Source organism: Equus quagga, chromosome 2 (assembly GCF_021613505.1).
Source record: "Equus quagga isolate Etosha38 chromosome 2, UCLA_HA_Equagga_1.0, whole genome shotgun sequence".
In the NCBI taxonomy this organism is placed as follows: Eukaryota; Metazoa; Chordata; class Mammalia; order Perissodactyla; family Equidae; genus Equus; species Equus quagga.
The window spans coordinates 175,261,034-175,276,526 of record NC_060268.1 but is presented as its reverse complement, the minus strand read 5'-3'; the positions used below and the strand labels follow the sequence as shown (position 1 = coordinate 175,276,526).

General features: G+C 41.1%; 1 protein-coding gene across 3 annotated transcripts; it reads right to left on the bottom strand.

The window, feature by feature from the left end:
- Positions 1-963: 963 nt before the first annotated feature.
- On the bottom strand, positions 964-15,192 carry BUB3 (BUB3 mitotic checkpoint protein). 3 transcript variants are annotated; one of them, XM_046654355.1, is made up of 8 exons: positions 15,058-15,192; positions 14,441-14,635; positions 13,803-13,872; positions 11,669-11,820; positions 8,988-9,146; positions 7,034-7,211; positions 6,553-6,769; positions 964-3,250 (listed from the first exon to the last, which is right to left on the bottom strand). In XM_046654355.1, the coding sequence occupies exons 2-8, from the start codon at positions 14,633-14,635 to the stop codon at positions 3,241-3,243; spliced, it is 981 nt and encodes a 326-aa protein (XP_046510311.1). In that variant the 5' UTR covers positions 15,058-15,192; the 3' UTR covers positions 964-3,240. The 3 variants fall into 3 exon arrangements, with proteins under 3 accessions (XP_046510311.1, XP_046510309.1, XP_046510310.1); XM_046654353.1 differs by lacking the exon at positions 964-3,250 and adding an exon at positions 3,994-5,568; XM_046654354.1 differs by lacking the exon at positions 964-3,250 and adding an exon at positions 3,994-4,339.
- Between the last annotated feature and the right edge of the window lie 301 nt (positions 15,193-15,493).

Below are 15,493 nucleotides of genomic sequence, written 5' to 3'. Positions count from 1 at the left end.
GTTTACTTCTTGGATGACAACACGGATGTTTTATTTTTAATACACCTAATCTATTGTGTACTCAGCTCGCTCACGTATTTTCCTAGGGGAAAGAAGTGTTACATGATGCCGTTTTCACCCCTGAAAGAGCCAACCAGTCAGAGAACTGCCATGCCTTCTGTAATGGTGGCTGAGCTCATACTTCCAGAGAGAGGGGCGCTCAGCTCAGCCACTCCACTGCACAACCTTGGGGCTGCTTAGTTGTCTCCCTACAACTAGGAAGCGATCCTCTTAGTAGCTTTGTCCCTTTCCTTCTACATCTTATTAACCACACCTGACGTTGAACAGGGGTGGGTTCATGCCAGGATAGAAACAGCACACCATTTATGCAAACTTTAAAAAACATATATATGGATATTACCTGAATATAAAGGCATACATAGGTACAAAGTGTAGTAAGAATGGAAAATGGCAATGGGGTGAGAGAGGGGTACAATTGAGGTTTCAAGTACGTGCAAAGTTTTATTTTTTAAAACAAAGAGTTTAATATGCCAAAATAACGTTTTAAAATCTAGATGGTGGGTTTCTGGGTGATTCTCTGAGTTTTTCTGAATGTTTGAAATGGTTCAGAAATTTTTTTCTTGTTTTTTGGGGGTTTTTTTATTTTATTTTTCCCTTTTCTCCCCAAAGCCCCCCAGTACATAGTTGTGTATTTTTAGTTGTGGGTCCGTCTAGTTGTGGCATGTGGGATAATGCCTCAGCATGGCTTGATGAGCAGTGCCATGTCCTTGCCCAGAATTCGAACCAGCGAAACCCCTGGCTGCTGAAGCCGCTGAAGCGGAGGGCGAGAACTTAACCACTCGGCCATGGGGCCAGCCCCAGAAATGTTTTTAAAAAGATAAACATACCGGCAAATTTAAGAACTAGAAATCCCATAGATATCTGAGATCTACATTAATTTATTAAAAAGAAAAAACCTGAAATCAGCTGACTAATAAGTGAGCAACGGATTAAATATTTTTCATGCAAAGAGAACAGGGATTTGCTGTTCACTGACTGTGTCAGGTGCACCCTAATAACCAATGTATCTACTCATTTATAATTCCATGAGTTAGGTGTTATCTTCATTTTACAGATGAGGAAACTGCAGCTGAGAAGTTAACTTGGCCAGTGACGCAACGAATTCAGCACCGAAGTCAGGATTCAAAGCCAAGTTCAAAGGCTGGACTTGCCCAAGGCCTCACTCCTCTTGCCACCGTCACAGGATCTCCTGCTTCCAGGCTTCAGATGCTCCAGGGGGTGACCAGCCACCCATTACTTCAAAGAACACTTAGGATGCCCCTCCCAAAGTAAATGTCATGAAGCCACCTGGCCCGTACTGCATGTCACACCATCTCAAACAAAATCTTCAAATTTGTTCACCCAGGCATTTTCACATAAGGTGGTTAACAAAATTCAGAAAGAATGTGCAGAAAATTCTGAAGGATGGATAGACACCAAAATGTTATCTCCTATTATAGGATATAATTATATGACAGTGTAACTCACTTTCTGCATGTTGTCACCTACATTTTTCTACAATGAACATACTCCTCCTCTAATAGTTACTAAGTGCTTACTGAATAAATTAACCAAGCTAACGGTCACATGTCCAGTGCACTGGACACCGAGTGGCTCTATTCCAAAATTATATTGAAAATTATTTTGAAAAAGGGACCATCTCTATCACTCAACAATACCAAAGTGGCCCAATGTTCATGCGCCAGAGTATACATAAAGACGTGGTCCCTGGTCTTGAAAGAATCTAGGAGAGGATCAAGACGTGCACACATGAAAATGCTAAAATGCCAGGCAGTAACTGCCACAAGTACATAAGCAGGAGATGCTTCATCCAACTTTTGAGAAAGGGCACACTCATTTGTGAGCTGGAGCAAGGACAGAGGCCCTCATGGAAAACAGGATCTTGAATAAGACCTTGGACCTTGCAAAAGGATTCAAATTAAAACTGTACGAGCAATTTGGAAAAACAAAAAGCCTGAACAGACTGTGAAAATTGGGAACCAACATGGGCATCTGAGTATAAGTGAAGCGAATAGCCTGGCACTCTGATTAACAGAATCCCAGTAAACTCCAGGGGGGGAGGAGTTGGTGGGGGAGGCGATTACAGAGAGCAGAGGCTCAGGGTCAAAGAAATTTGGGGAAAACTGGGTTAAACGAAGTCACAGGCATTTCTTGTACTGCTTGAGTTCTCCAAGCTCTTAGATGCTAACGTGCATGGAGTCTCCTCCCACCAAGCAGATAGGCCTAGTCTTATTTGACCAGAATCCTTTTTTAACGGAAGATGTGCAAAGCACAACACTGTACGAAACCTCAAGTTGAACAGATACAGAAGGCAAAACAACGAAGTGCTTGAATGCCAACACAAACTGGGCAGTCTGGCCTTGGTCCTTCTAACAGGGCTGGATATCCCCGCCTGCCCGGAACAAAGGAGGACCTGCTAATACACCTTTAAGTTTCTACACAGTAGAACTCAGAACCAGATATTGCTGCCACCAGAACATTCCTATCCAAGTGTCGGAATTCCCAGCGGAGGTCAGCCCAACCCCCATTCTTCTGAGAGCACCTGGCCGATCAGCCGGTCCCTTCCTAGGGATCTGCAGGCCTTGGAAGACGCTCACCTTCTTACAAAGTGACTGAAGGGCTACCACGAGCAAGGGGGAGCTCTGGGGGATCCCAGGCATGGCAGGATAAAAAAAGTAAGAGTTTTTAGTCTTGTGTGTAGACAGCAGTTTTTTTTAAGTTAGAGGCGGCAAGGCACTTGTTATAAAATCAGTTCAAGGGGCCATAACCAGCATTTCTTAAAAAAAACTTTTAAAAAAAACAAGCAAGCAAGCAAACAGTACAAAGGGCAAGTAATGTTTTATAAAACTTTTCTCTGTTACACATACTGTATTGACCTGTGTTCTGGACTGCGATTCAAACGTATTTCTTATTTGGGTTACAGCTTAAAGGTTTGAAAGTCACTGCTCCAGAAGGTGGAGGATTTAGGGCCAAGACTGGAGGCTGCCACATTCCCCCGGATGGGCGGAGGGGCCCCTTTAAGGCGGTGGGACAGTAGCAGTAGAAACAAAAGATAAACAGAACAGACACTTAACAATAGAGAAGAGCATTTGGCTAAGGGAAACCAGTGAGAACGCCAAGGCCCTGGTCATCTGGGGAAGGCGGCCACAACCATAACAGGCACATCGTGACGGGAGCCGGTTAAGAGGTCCTAGGGGAGGCAGGGAGACAGGGTCAGGGTGAGACACATTTGGTTTCAAGCGACAAGAGGACATCCAGACGGAATTACAAAAAGAGCTCTCCTACACCACGACCTAAAAAACAGGTCCCCAACATTTCTTTAATTTAGTCACCTTTTACGACACCATATTAATTCTCTTTCAGTTAAACAATGTTTTAAATTTATGTTCTGTCCTCAACCAAGTGGTTATGACTTTAAAAAGCACATAATCACACTAAAGAACCAATACCATCAGTTAGTCTCCGGCTATTACATTATTTACCATCCCAAGGGCTTCACTGTGATTTAGCATTTGATGGATAAGGACAGGCGGGCCTGTCATTTGGCTCTGTGCGCGCCCGATGACTGCATCAGCACAGGGAGGGGGAGCCGCACGAGCCCGCCTGCACTAGCACTACCCGGAGAGAGCCGTGCCAAAGGGCGCCCGTCAGCTGCCGCTCAGGCTGTGCCCATCCTGAGAGGCGGCACAGCTGGCTCAAGGGCCCTGCTGATCCAGCAAGAGGGCACGAGGGAAATGGCAGAACTCCAACAGATCACTTTATCCAGGGCTGAATCCCCAGCGTACAGCAGAATAGACGTAATGGAACGAGGCAGTGTGGACCTAAGGGTAAAATGTCATCCCCACCAAGCCCTGGATGAAGGGACTGTTGCTTTACAGAAGCCTTTTTATGAAGTAAATTACATTAATTACCGACATTTAAAAACATGCAACATTTAAGGGTTCTGAATCTCTGATTTATTAGACAGCACGGAAATAACAAGTTTAGATTATTTTACAAAAAGAGCTCAAGCGGCTCATAAACAGCAACTGGGCTTGCTGGAGGAGAAAACAATTCTTCACACTACTGCACAAGGACACAAGACTCGCCATCCTACACAGAGTCAGCACGAAAGGGCACAGAGACAAGGATTTTTAAGACAGAAAACAGAGAAATCCACAGACTAAATAACATGTCCACAATGACTATAACACACCCCTGAGGGGATAAGCACGTATTTGTAGGAAGCAAAACAAAGCTTTCCACAGAGAAACCACTTTGACGAGATGATTAGGTGGACCTGCAATGAAGAAAATACATTTCAAAAGATGGGTTCAGACTTACACTCAGTTTTCACCTTAAAAATAAGACCCTTCTCTGTATTAAAGAATTTTTCTTAAATACACCACAGATAAAATAAATTTCAGTAAAGGTCCAAGTCCCATTCATAAACATACATTTGCAAAAATATAAACAAAAAACACAAAGTTTGACAACAAAAATACTATTTGGAACCACCCAGAATAGGCCAAGCTAAGTTCGTGTTCTGCTTCAGGGCATTACATTGAAATGAATCTCATTCTCACTGTAATTTTTTTCTTTTTAACCTTAATCACCAGCGGCTGGGCAACTGAAATGGACATGAGAACTATATAAATGTCAGAGAAATATGTAAACCTCATTAATGTTTCCAAAAATTCATTTAGAGATAGAAACAGGTCCAAATAGATGCCTGTCTAAATGTACTGCAATTACGTTACAATTATTTTTCCAAATACACAGATATGCTCTGTCTTTTCTCAGCTCATTACTAACTCAAACAATTTGCCCTTCTGGGATCAATTGTTTGCTAATAAATAATTGTTTACAGTCACAAAATGATGTTAGGAGGTTTTCTTATTAGTTTTCCTTCTGCACCCTAATAAGATTGAAAACTAGCTGATTCCCAAGAGTCTAACCTTAACCTCGCTTTGTTTAACAGCCCAGGAAATGATGAACCATCTGCTTCAGAAAATAATGGACGGCCGAGAGGAAATATTGTTTAATTGTAGATTAACCTCCTCATGAGGCAGTCTGAAGCAGCTTTAGAATTAGCAACTATAACCAGCAAAAGAAACAAATGGCTCAAGAGCCTTTTCCTCTACCGTTTAAGGTCCAGAAAGAAGGCAAAGGGATTTTTATTACCTACATTTATTTACAACATTTATTTCCACAGTGGAAACAAAAATCATCAAGGTCAAAACTGACTCTCAGAAGTGCAGTCACTGCCCTCCACTTTTGTTTGCCCAAGTACCTTTAATGCAGCAAACCATCAAACCATCTCATGCACTTAAGAAAGTGTTCGTTTTAAAAAAAAAAATCAACAAAAACCTCTTTTCCATTATTTTCAGGTTCTTATATTATTTAAATTAATATTTTTCCCTGGTTTCTTTGTTAATAGTAATAAATCCACCATTGGGGAGTACGAATTGTTTTATTATCATCAACATGGCACTTAAGTAAATGAAATCTTGTCAAGTACATGGTGACCTACAAGTTCAAAAGAAAAAAGAACAGCATGAGATCAAAATGGCCGGCCAGGACAGGAGACACAAAAGTGAGAGATTAAATGCAAACACAGCCCTTTATCCAACAGGCTTCACATACTAAGTCTTTTCTAAAGTCAATCCGGTAAAGGCATACACGCTATTCAATATTTAATACTCTGCCCTCTCAGGGACTCCCCCAATTTAGCAAGGGCACTACAGCATTTTAATTCAGGACAGGACAGGAATCTGAAAACAGTCAGTTACTCTGTAAATATTTACTGAGGAATTCCTTCAAGCGCCTGGGTAGAGAAGGACAAGGAACGGGACAAAGACACTTGGCGTGGGTATTTAACGCTTTAACAAGTGCCTGGACGTCAGCTGCCCCTTGAGCCTCGTGCAAGTAATTAAGGACAGAGCTTTGCCCTGTGGTACCAAAAAATGAAATGGTTCCTCTCTGTCAAGTTACAACCAAGAGCCAAAGACATCTATGAAAATTTCAAAACTAAGGAAATTTGCTATTCCAGGCAAGGCCATATTACTCTGCGTTTCCAATAAGACCCGAAGGTCATTCGCTTTGTGTAAATATTAAAGAAACAACCTCTGTGGAGAGGAAAGATTTTTGGCAGTTCAAATTCTTAAATATCTTAAATAGAATTTGCTAAAATAAATTATTCTTGAATTCCTCAACTTAATTTTGAAGCAATGAGCTAGTAATAACTCCAGAGATTCAAATAATAGTGCCTATTCAAGAAGAATGAGAGTTTGACATTCTTCTCTACAAAACAACTAGGCACAATTTTATCCATCAGACGTCTATCAACCTACGGATATTGAAAGCTTGGGAGAACAAGATAAAATCAATTCCAACCCTACAGTCAGCTGTAATATCAGGCAGGCATCAACAATGCTATTCATGAATTTAGAAAATTAATAAATCCTGGGTTGAATGCAAGAAAAGGCTCAAACACAGGTGAAGCATACTCACTTGGGTTTTGTTTCTGCATCTGTCACTTGGCGAATGAAGATACCATCTTCTGGATGTTCTGTATCATCCATTTCATACATATATGATGATGCTATTGCAAGTGTAGTCCCATCATTACTGAAGGCAAGTGATGCGATGCTGGTGGGGTACCGATGGAACTGACACAGTCGCTTTTTGTTAAATGGATCCCAAATATTTACGAATCCATCAGAACCACCTGCAAGTCATTTCAAAAGACTTAAAATGGTTCTTAAAAGCACATACAGAAATAACCATTATCTTAACAGTTAATCTTTAAGGTCATATAGAAGTTACACTTTGCCCAAGGAGCACTGTACCAGATTTTTTTCCCCTAAATACCATAAAAAGCAAGCACAAGTTTTTAAAAAATTTTGCCTAAGCATAAACATCTAGTGTTCAATTAAGAGCAAAAATAATGTTGTCTTAGTAATTAAATACAGGTTAGCATGCCATACTTTACCTGTGGCAAATGTATTGTGGATGTTGTGGAAGGAAATGGCATTGACCGGGTAAATCTGCTCAATATTGTTTTCTTTTAGTCTGTGACACTTGAAGGCGTACTTCTTCTTTTGCACCTCGGGGCTTGGGTCCAGGTACTCAACTGCCACTCGGCCTTCAATAGAGCTTAATACATAACCCTGCCACGAGGGAACCAGAGAAGGACAAAAATGGTGACTCCAGCTTCCAAAAGCAAGGCACTAATTCTGAAATTCAATCCACACTAAAGAAAGATAATTATTTCAGAAAAGAAAAGATGCAGAGCCAGGCACTATTTAACTAAGGGTTTGAGCTGTACTAACACAGCTATGATCATTCCAAAAGCTTAAAAACACTAATACCTGTGTGATTTAAAAAAAAAAAAAAAAAAAAAAAAGGCTGTCATCACTTGCTTTCTTCACTGTACCAGTGCCTTGCACACTGCAATCAAAAATGTCCAGTTATTTTGTCAACCTAAACGAGCATTTTAAAGTGTTTCAGTATTATTTACTTATTGTCCTGCCCAGAAGGAGACTCAGATTTGTCCCATCAGCTGGAATGTATTTTTCTTTGCTCTATACCTCTGCATCTCCAACAACTCTAAGAACCAGTGTGTCTCCTTCACTGGGGCTATCCATAATCTAAACCAACTGGAAAGCCAGCTCTCCCGCTCAGTCTCTCCGCCTCTTGCACTTAACTACAGCAAGTTGAGTTTACACACAAACAACAGATTTTCAGCAAGGTTCAAAAGTGGTTTACAATTTCAAACCTCTTCTCACTTTTCTTTGAAATGACACTATGTCAAAGAAAGTACGCGATAACAGAAATATGAAATCTATATTTTATTTAATTTTTTAAATTCTTCAAGGTATAAAAAAGATTCCTGAAAAACTACTTATGTATTTCTTACAAATACATAAGTATACAACTACTTTATATTTCTTACAAAGAAAAATAAAAAACCAAGAAAACCTTACTTTTAAACTTCCATTGTGAACTGGAAACAGTGACAGAAGATTTTAGATATAAGACATAAAAATAATATTTATAAATGCAAGGAAATTTTAATCATGTATTCAAATCTCTGAAGTTTCACATAACTGCAATTCCTTCTCTTCAGTGGAAATTTATAATTTCCTGAGAAAAAGAACTGTGACCACCTTTTGAGGTGCTAGCCTTCTGAGATAAAGGGCCAGAAGAACTGACAGAATTGCTTCAAGCTCCACAGTCCGACTGAAGGACAGCCACGAGATTCCAAAGATATCTGCTGTTTTTAATGACTTTTCCTCTTGCAAAATTCCTGTAGCAGCTAACCACGCCACCAACTCCCCTTCGAACTTTCAGGATTTGGGGGGAGCAGCTCACTAATAAACAGGGTAACGGCCTTTAACAATGTTGATGGAAGGGTGACCGGCCCGTACACCGCGAGTTAGTCCTGACAGGAGGGGCGTTGCCTCTCTAACTTCAGTGGCGTTCTTTAAAAAAAGAAAAAGCCAAGTTCTGCTGTCAGGTTGGGGAAAGAACTCTATTAGTATTAGGGTTACAAAGAGGCAAAAAAAAGAGAACAGCAAATTCCATAATCCTAAATATCCAGATTTAAATTTTAATTCACTGGTTACTAAACTGAAACATCTGAAAAGCTCTTGGATCAGTGGACACCTGCCAAGCCTCCTGGACCGGGATCAACAAGGAATCAGAAGACCTCTATTCAAACTGGCAGATGACTTGACCACTCTGAACATCCGGGTCTTCTCTAAAACTGGGTTATTAACACACTACCTTTTAACAAAAGGCTGTCAAAAATAAACCTAACAGCAAATTCTAAATCACTACTCAAAAAGAGAGAGGAAAAAAAGCAAAGCTTTAAAAGGCAGTGACCAAAATCATGATTATATAAGACCATGCTTTCAAATTCCAAAGGGGTGGGGGGTCAGTACCTGCTTGTTCGGAAATGCCCGTATGCAGCGGGTCTGGTACTTGAGGCTGGACTCCCGGCGCTGCTGCACATAGCCCATGTTCCGTAGGTCCCACACCAACACTCTGCGGCCCGCAGTGCCCACGATCAGCCGGTCTCCAGACACAGAGAGGGTGTACACCTTCAAGAAGGAGTAAAACTTCCAAAAATCATCTATTGCCTGAAAATGGCATTCTGCCCCAAAATAAAGTCCACTAAACATAAAACCACAAAAAAGTTAGCTGATCAGGTTCCCAAATACAAGTACCAAACTTTAAATATTATAGTTACACAAACCAAGTAATTTACAAAAAAGAATGAACCAAAGTAACACTTAACCAAGTATCATGTAATGTACATTCAATTACTTCTGCAAAAAACACTCAAAGACTTAATTTTCTTTGTTACTAAAACAAATTAAATAATTAAACAATTTTTCCAGTCTTCTTATTTAGTGACAATATAAAGGTGTAAAAAATACTCAAAAAGGAGACAACAAAGCCATAAAACAATTCAAGATACCTTTCAATGGGCTCGTGGCTTTTCATAAAACAATCATATTCAAAGTTACTTTTCTACGATCACCTTTTGGAAAATTTCATTTTGTAACTCCAAAAATCTTGACTTTCCCAGCTGCCACACTGAATAAATAAATAGGCTTTTCCAGGAAGAGTGAAGGAGCCATCACTAATTAGCTGCTTAGTTGGTTTTGATGGCATACAAACTCAAAATTAAAAGACAAGGATAGTGGTCTGGCATATGACAAAACAAATTCTTGTCCCTTGATGTCACACTAAACACTCAAGACAGAGTTCATCCTTAGGGAAAATTTAAAAAGTGTTTTTTCCCCTAAAAGCATCTATTTTTTCCCTCTTAATGCCTTTTCTTCAATATTAAAACAACTTCCATAAAAAATCCCTTTATAATAAATCACAGAACTTGCTGCAAGCAAGCATTTAAAGTGGTTTATTTTCAAATATGTTATTTGGGGACCAAACAGAGAAAGCCATTCACAAAAATGATGGCAAAATGTATTTTCCTGATCATGTTAAATCATTTCTTTTTTTAACCTAGACTTCAGATACACAGTTGCTCTGATTACTACTTTCAATTAATAAGCAACTCTAACTTAATCTAATATTTTAAAACCCGAAGAATTGCTACAAAAAATGAAAAGGCCCCAGGACCTGGTAAGATATCTCTTTAACATTCAGTAATTAAACCATATGGTTAGTAATCACTATCATGTTAACTATATACCACCAGCCAAAAAACCTAAGTTAGGTTTAACAATGTAATGACCCAACAGTCTCTACCACCTGGCCTTAAAATTCAACAAAGAATTTGACCAAGGGAAAAATAAGGAACTAAAAAGATTCAAAACAGATTTAACATAGGCGTAAGAAAAATACAAGATTTACTGTAATTTATTCAGAAAACAAAATGCCTGCAGAAAAACAGAAACTAACCTAAGACATGAAACACCAAACTTAGAAAACACAGAATCCAGATAGAAATAGATTTATAATAGTACAATCAGGTTGGGAATTTTATCTTAAATCTTTACTATACAGGTGACACACAAGCTTCTAATAGTGCTTTCTATCTCCAATGATCATAAATCAAGTGAAACCACTGTCATGCTACTGACTAGGTATATACATTTATCAAAGAAAGTACTAAAAAAAGTGACATAATGAACCTTGCTGAACCAATAAGCAGCTTGATTCAGTGTGGCTGTCCATTATATGATATTCTGTCAGCAATTTATCATGGCTCTTAACATGTTACATACGACCATAAATCAAAACTAGAAACAATGCAATTATTTTATTCTGAACAAAGGTCTTGCCAGGAGTAGATTCGACTGTGATGTGACAAAAATAATGGCTCTTTGGGTGCACTACAGTATATAATGACGGCTAACAGGAACTGAATAGTATATTTACACTGAGGAAACAGACTCAAGTGAAAGGTACCTTTAAACTGCTAAAACAATCAATCTTTAAAATTAACTACCACCTGATAAAGTCTGATAAGGATACAGCAAGAATGCTCAATTACACTTTCACTGTAAAGATCAAAAGGTTAAAATAATACGGCTTCCGTTCTAAGAAGCTTTGTTCACTAGAGCCTTCAAACTACATCCGTCAATATTAAAAATAAATAAATAAATAAATGGTAAAAGCCAGGGAATATAGGACACCGTTCTCACTAAACTTGAAATGATAACCCATTTCACCCTCTTAACAGTAAACTCAAACGAAACCTCAGGTCGTAAGTATAAATGAGTGATGCTCCATCCTACTTTCTGGTTTGGGCACATCAAACCCAATTTAAGGCAATCCAACAGTCTTTGCTAAATGACTTCTCTGAAAATGCAGTGAGTCGCTTTTCAGTCTTGGGACTGAAAGCATTAGCCATTCACAGAAGTGAGTTTATTTAAGCTAGTGCTCTCCAGTACAAATATGACAACTGACAGAAAAAAGTGGATCAACATACCAAAATTAATTTTCCTTTCATCAAAATATTTCTATGTAGCTGGGTGTGTAAAACAGACTGGTCAACTCTTCACTTCTATATTTATTACCATATTCATCAAACATGTACTAAGTCAAATCGCCCCAAGGACGACAAATCCTATTATGAATATAAAGGGCCTACCTTTTCGGGCTGAGAGAAGGTCCCAGCATTACAAGGAGTTCTGGGATCCCATAATTTGACTGTCTGATCCCAACTCCCAGTAACCATCACATTCACTTCTGGACAGTATTCAACACATCGGATAGGGGCGTCATGGGTTCCAACAAGATTTTCTAAAGGAAAAAAAAAACCCACGTAGGTTTACTACCTCTGCTAAACAAGGATTGCTCAAGTGAACAAGAGAAGGAAACATTCATTCAACTGTAACGAATCCATTTCTACCAACTCCACAGAAAAGTCTGCATACAGAAAAATTTCTCCATGACTACAAAGAGTCATCCATTCCTCTGTTCACCTTACAGTGCATAATTTGATGCGCTGGCATGGTACATATCAAACGCTGACTTGAATTCCAGATTACATTAAAATGGTAGCATTAAAATCTGTTATTTTCTTCACTAGACTCTAGATTCCTTAAAATTAGAAAGTTTGTTTAACTCTGCATAGTCATGCATCACATAATGACATTTCAGTCAATGACAGATCTCATATAGGACGGTGGTCCCCTAAGATTAACACCATACAGCCTAGGCATGTAGTAGGCTATACCACCTGTGTTTGTGTAAGTACACTCTATGATGCTCCCACAACAGATAAAATTGCCTAACAACGCATTTCTCAGAATGCGTCCACGCATGAGTGCAGTTCTGACTGTATCTAGTGCAGGATATGACACAGGGTAGGTGCTCAAGAAATACCTGTGGAAGGAACAAATGAACGGAGAACTCTGGTCTTCTGCATCTGGATAAAACTTATCACATTAAGCCAATGCTTATAAGAAACTTATTTAAGTGGTAACAGGATTATCTGAGAGCCGGCAACAGGAAGGCAAGGAGTCTTATGATTACTCCACTTGGTTTTCATCATGGGTCAAATTTCCAATACATACACAATTTCTTTCCTCTCAATTTCAACTTTTTACGCTCATTCCTTCATTCAACTAACATCTACTAAACGTCTTCCATGTGTCAGAACATATGCCACATGCTAATGAGACAGCAAAGAACAATATGTGGTCCTAATTTTCAAACAGAAAGACTACATGTTTAAAAACATGTCACTTAAATAAGAAAGAAAAGCATCTCATGAGGTTAGGCAATGACCTTCAGAGAGTAAACAGCTAACTCCCTTCATTTCGGTCTCCAAGATCTTAAGTTTGCTTTTCAGTGTTTTTTTCCTCCTAAGTTTTCAAACAAATAGGACCTAAACCTGCAAACTAACTTACTGTGTAGCGTCAGCTGCCAGCCAACAATAGCAAACACCTGCAGTTCTAAGCTACAGGCCAAAGTCACTTTGTAATTGGGTGCTTATTTTTTTTGACAAAATATTGTGCCCTCCCTCTCACTGTCCAACTCCTCTTCATCTAGTCATCTCTCTGTGCCTTGCCATCTGCTTCAAGTACTTCTATGTCTAATGTACGCACACACCAAAAAAAGCTCTGCTAGAGAGCTCTGTGCATTTAGATTCCATTCCAATCTCTGCTCTGCTCCAAAGTCACCGTAAAAACTTGAGTAAGTCATTTCACACCTAGACCTTCTAAGAAATGAACTAAAAGAAAATGTGTCATCTTGTTATTCATTCAACAAACGCCAAGTGAAGCATATTCTATCCTAAATAATTATACAAGCAGGACTAATACAGCACATGGACATGATTGGTTATTTTATAACGCTAGATTCTTAAAAATCTATCTTGCTGTAGTCTAAACTTCAGTAGCTTCTGAAAAGAGAACTCAAACATCAGCACTGTCCTGAAAAGTCCTAATGAAAAGTGGACCACTACAAGAACCAGTCCTCTTCTGAGGACAAGATGAAGGTCAAATACTGAAGTGTCACTTCATGTAAACCCCTGGGATGGAGATCATTATGGGCTTTACTGAAAAAACACATGCATAATATTTTGTGATCAGTAACTTAACGGTTATCATTTAAACAAAAAAATCTTAAATTCAAACCACTTCTATTTGTATCCAAGCAACTTAGGAACTAAGCAACTCAGGAACTACTCTATCTAAATAAACATTTATACTCTCATATGCTAGCTGAGAAAACAATAAACTGGTAAAAAAAAAAAAAAAAAAACCTGGCCATATTACCTTGATCAGTGTTCAAATCATGCATTTTCAGTTGATGGTCTAATCCCCCACTCCAGGCATGCGTTGGATCCTACAAAATAAAGTTTCAAGTTATTTAAAACTTACAGAGCTTTACAAAGTGTTTCAGAATTCCTGTTTCTGCAGCCAACTGTCCAGTTTACACTCAAGATGTACACTGGGCTCAAGCACTCACTGTAAACAAAAACAGCAGAAAAAATAAAGCAAGTGGTCAGAAAAACTACTATGTCAGTAAATTAAGGAAGCACTATTCACCACATAGCCTGAGAGTAAAGAGGCATTCCTACTTCCTAGTGGAAAAAGAAAAAAGTCTTCCCTTTAATGAGACAGCCAAATTTTACTGTCTTGTTACAAATTTCAAATACAACTGTCCTATGTCCTGAAACTCTGCAAGATTACTCCCCTAGACTCCACTTGAAAGGGGAGACCGAGTTTCCGACGTCTGCATGTCCCCAGAGCCAAAAAAAACGGTACCTGGCTCAAGGCAAGCGTTCAGGAAACGCCAAAGAGCTGTCCAAACAACTCCACCGACAGAAGCCTCTACCCAATACTCGAAAAGGGACACTATTCAGAGGAGAGCGTAACACCAACGAGGGCGGCGGCGGAAAGAGGACACCTACGTAGAACGCGCAGTCCAGGACGGCGCCGGTGTGCTGGTACTTGAGCCGCATGGAGTTGGCCGGCACATCGTAGAGGCGCACCGACGTGTCCCAGGAGGAGACCAGCAGGAACTGGGAGGTGTTGGGGCTGAACTTCACCGAGGAGATGCCGTCCTCGGGGGGCTGGTTCAGCTTGAACTCGTTAGAACCGGTCATCTACGGAACAAGCGCCCAGAGTCCCCAAGGGGCCGGGGGCTGGGCTGGCTGACGGCCGACCAGCTGGGGGCCCCATCCCAGAGGGACCCAGAGCACGTCGGCGACTAGGCCTCTGCGCCTGCGCACAGGCTGCGCGCCAGCCCCGTCGGGACTCTGCCCCAACCCCCGCCCCTCCTAAGCGCCCCAACCGGCCGGGCCGGCGCCGCCGCACCCCAAACCCCAGCCCCCAGCCCGGCCCGCCGCATCCCTCCCGGCCGCGGGCTCCTGCACTCGGCCCTCCCCGGGGCCTGCCGCCCCTATACTCCGATAATAAAAGAAAAGCGATGGGAGCGAGGCGGGTTCCCTGCAGGCGGCTCCGCCAGCTCTGGGCCCGGGGAGCCCCGAAGAGTGCTCCTCTGCGCCCCGATGCCTCTCCCCGCTACCTTGGACTCCCCTCAGAAGCAACTTTGCCGCCGCCGCTCGCCGCCGCCGCCACCTCCTTGCTTCCCTTCAAGCACTCGCAGCCTGGGCGAAGAAGGCGGAGAGGAAGCTCCAGCGTGTGCCTGCCATTGGCTGATTTCAAAAGCCAACGTCTCCCCCTAGGCAGCCGATTGGTCCGCTCGGAGGCCCGGCGTCGGTCAACGCAGTCATCCTGTTCCGGCTCAAAGGCAAACCGCGGGTTTTCCGATCACGTGGTCTCGTTTCACCACCAGGCGGAGGCGCCCGCGCTCCTGCTGGACGAGTGAAAACTACAACCCCCAAGGAGCATCGCGCCAAGGCTGCGCTCACGCCCTCCCCAGGCTTGTGCGGCACGCTGGAAGATGAAGTCTCCCTGGGGTCGAAGCCCTGCCTGTTCTCTGGATAGCAGGCGGGAGAGAT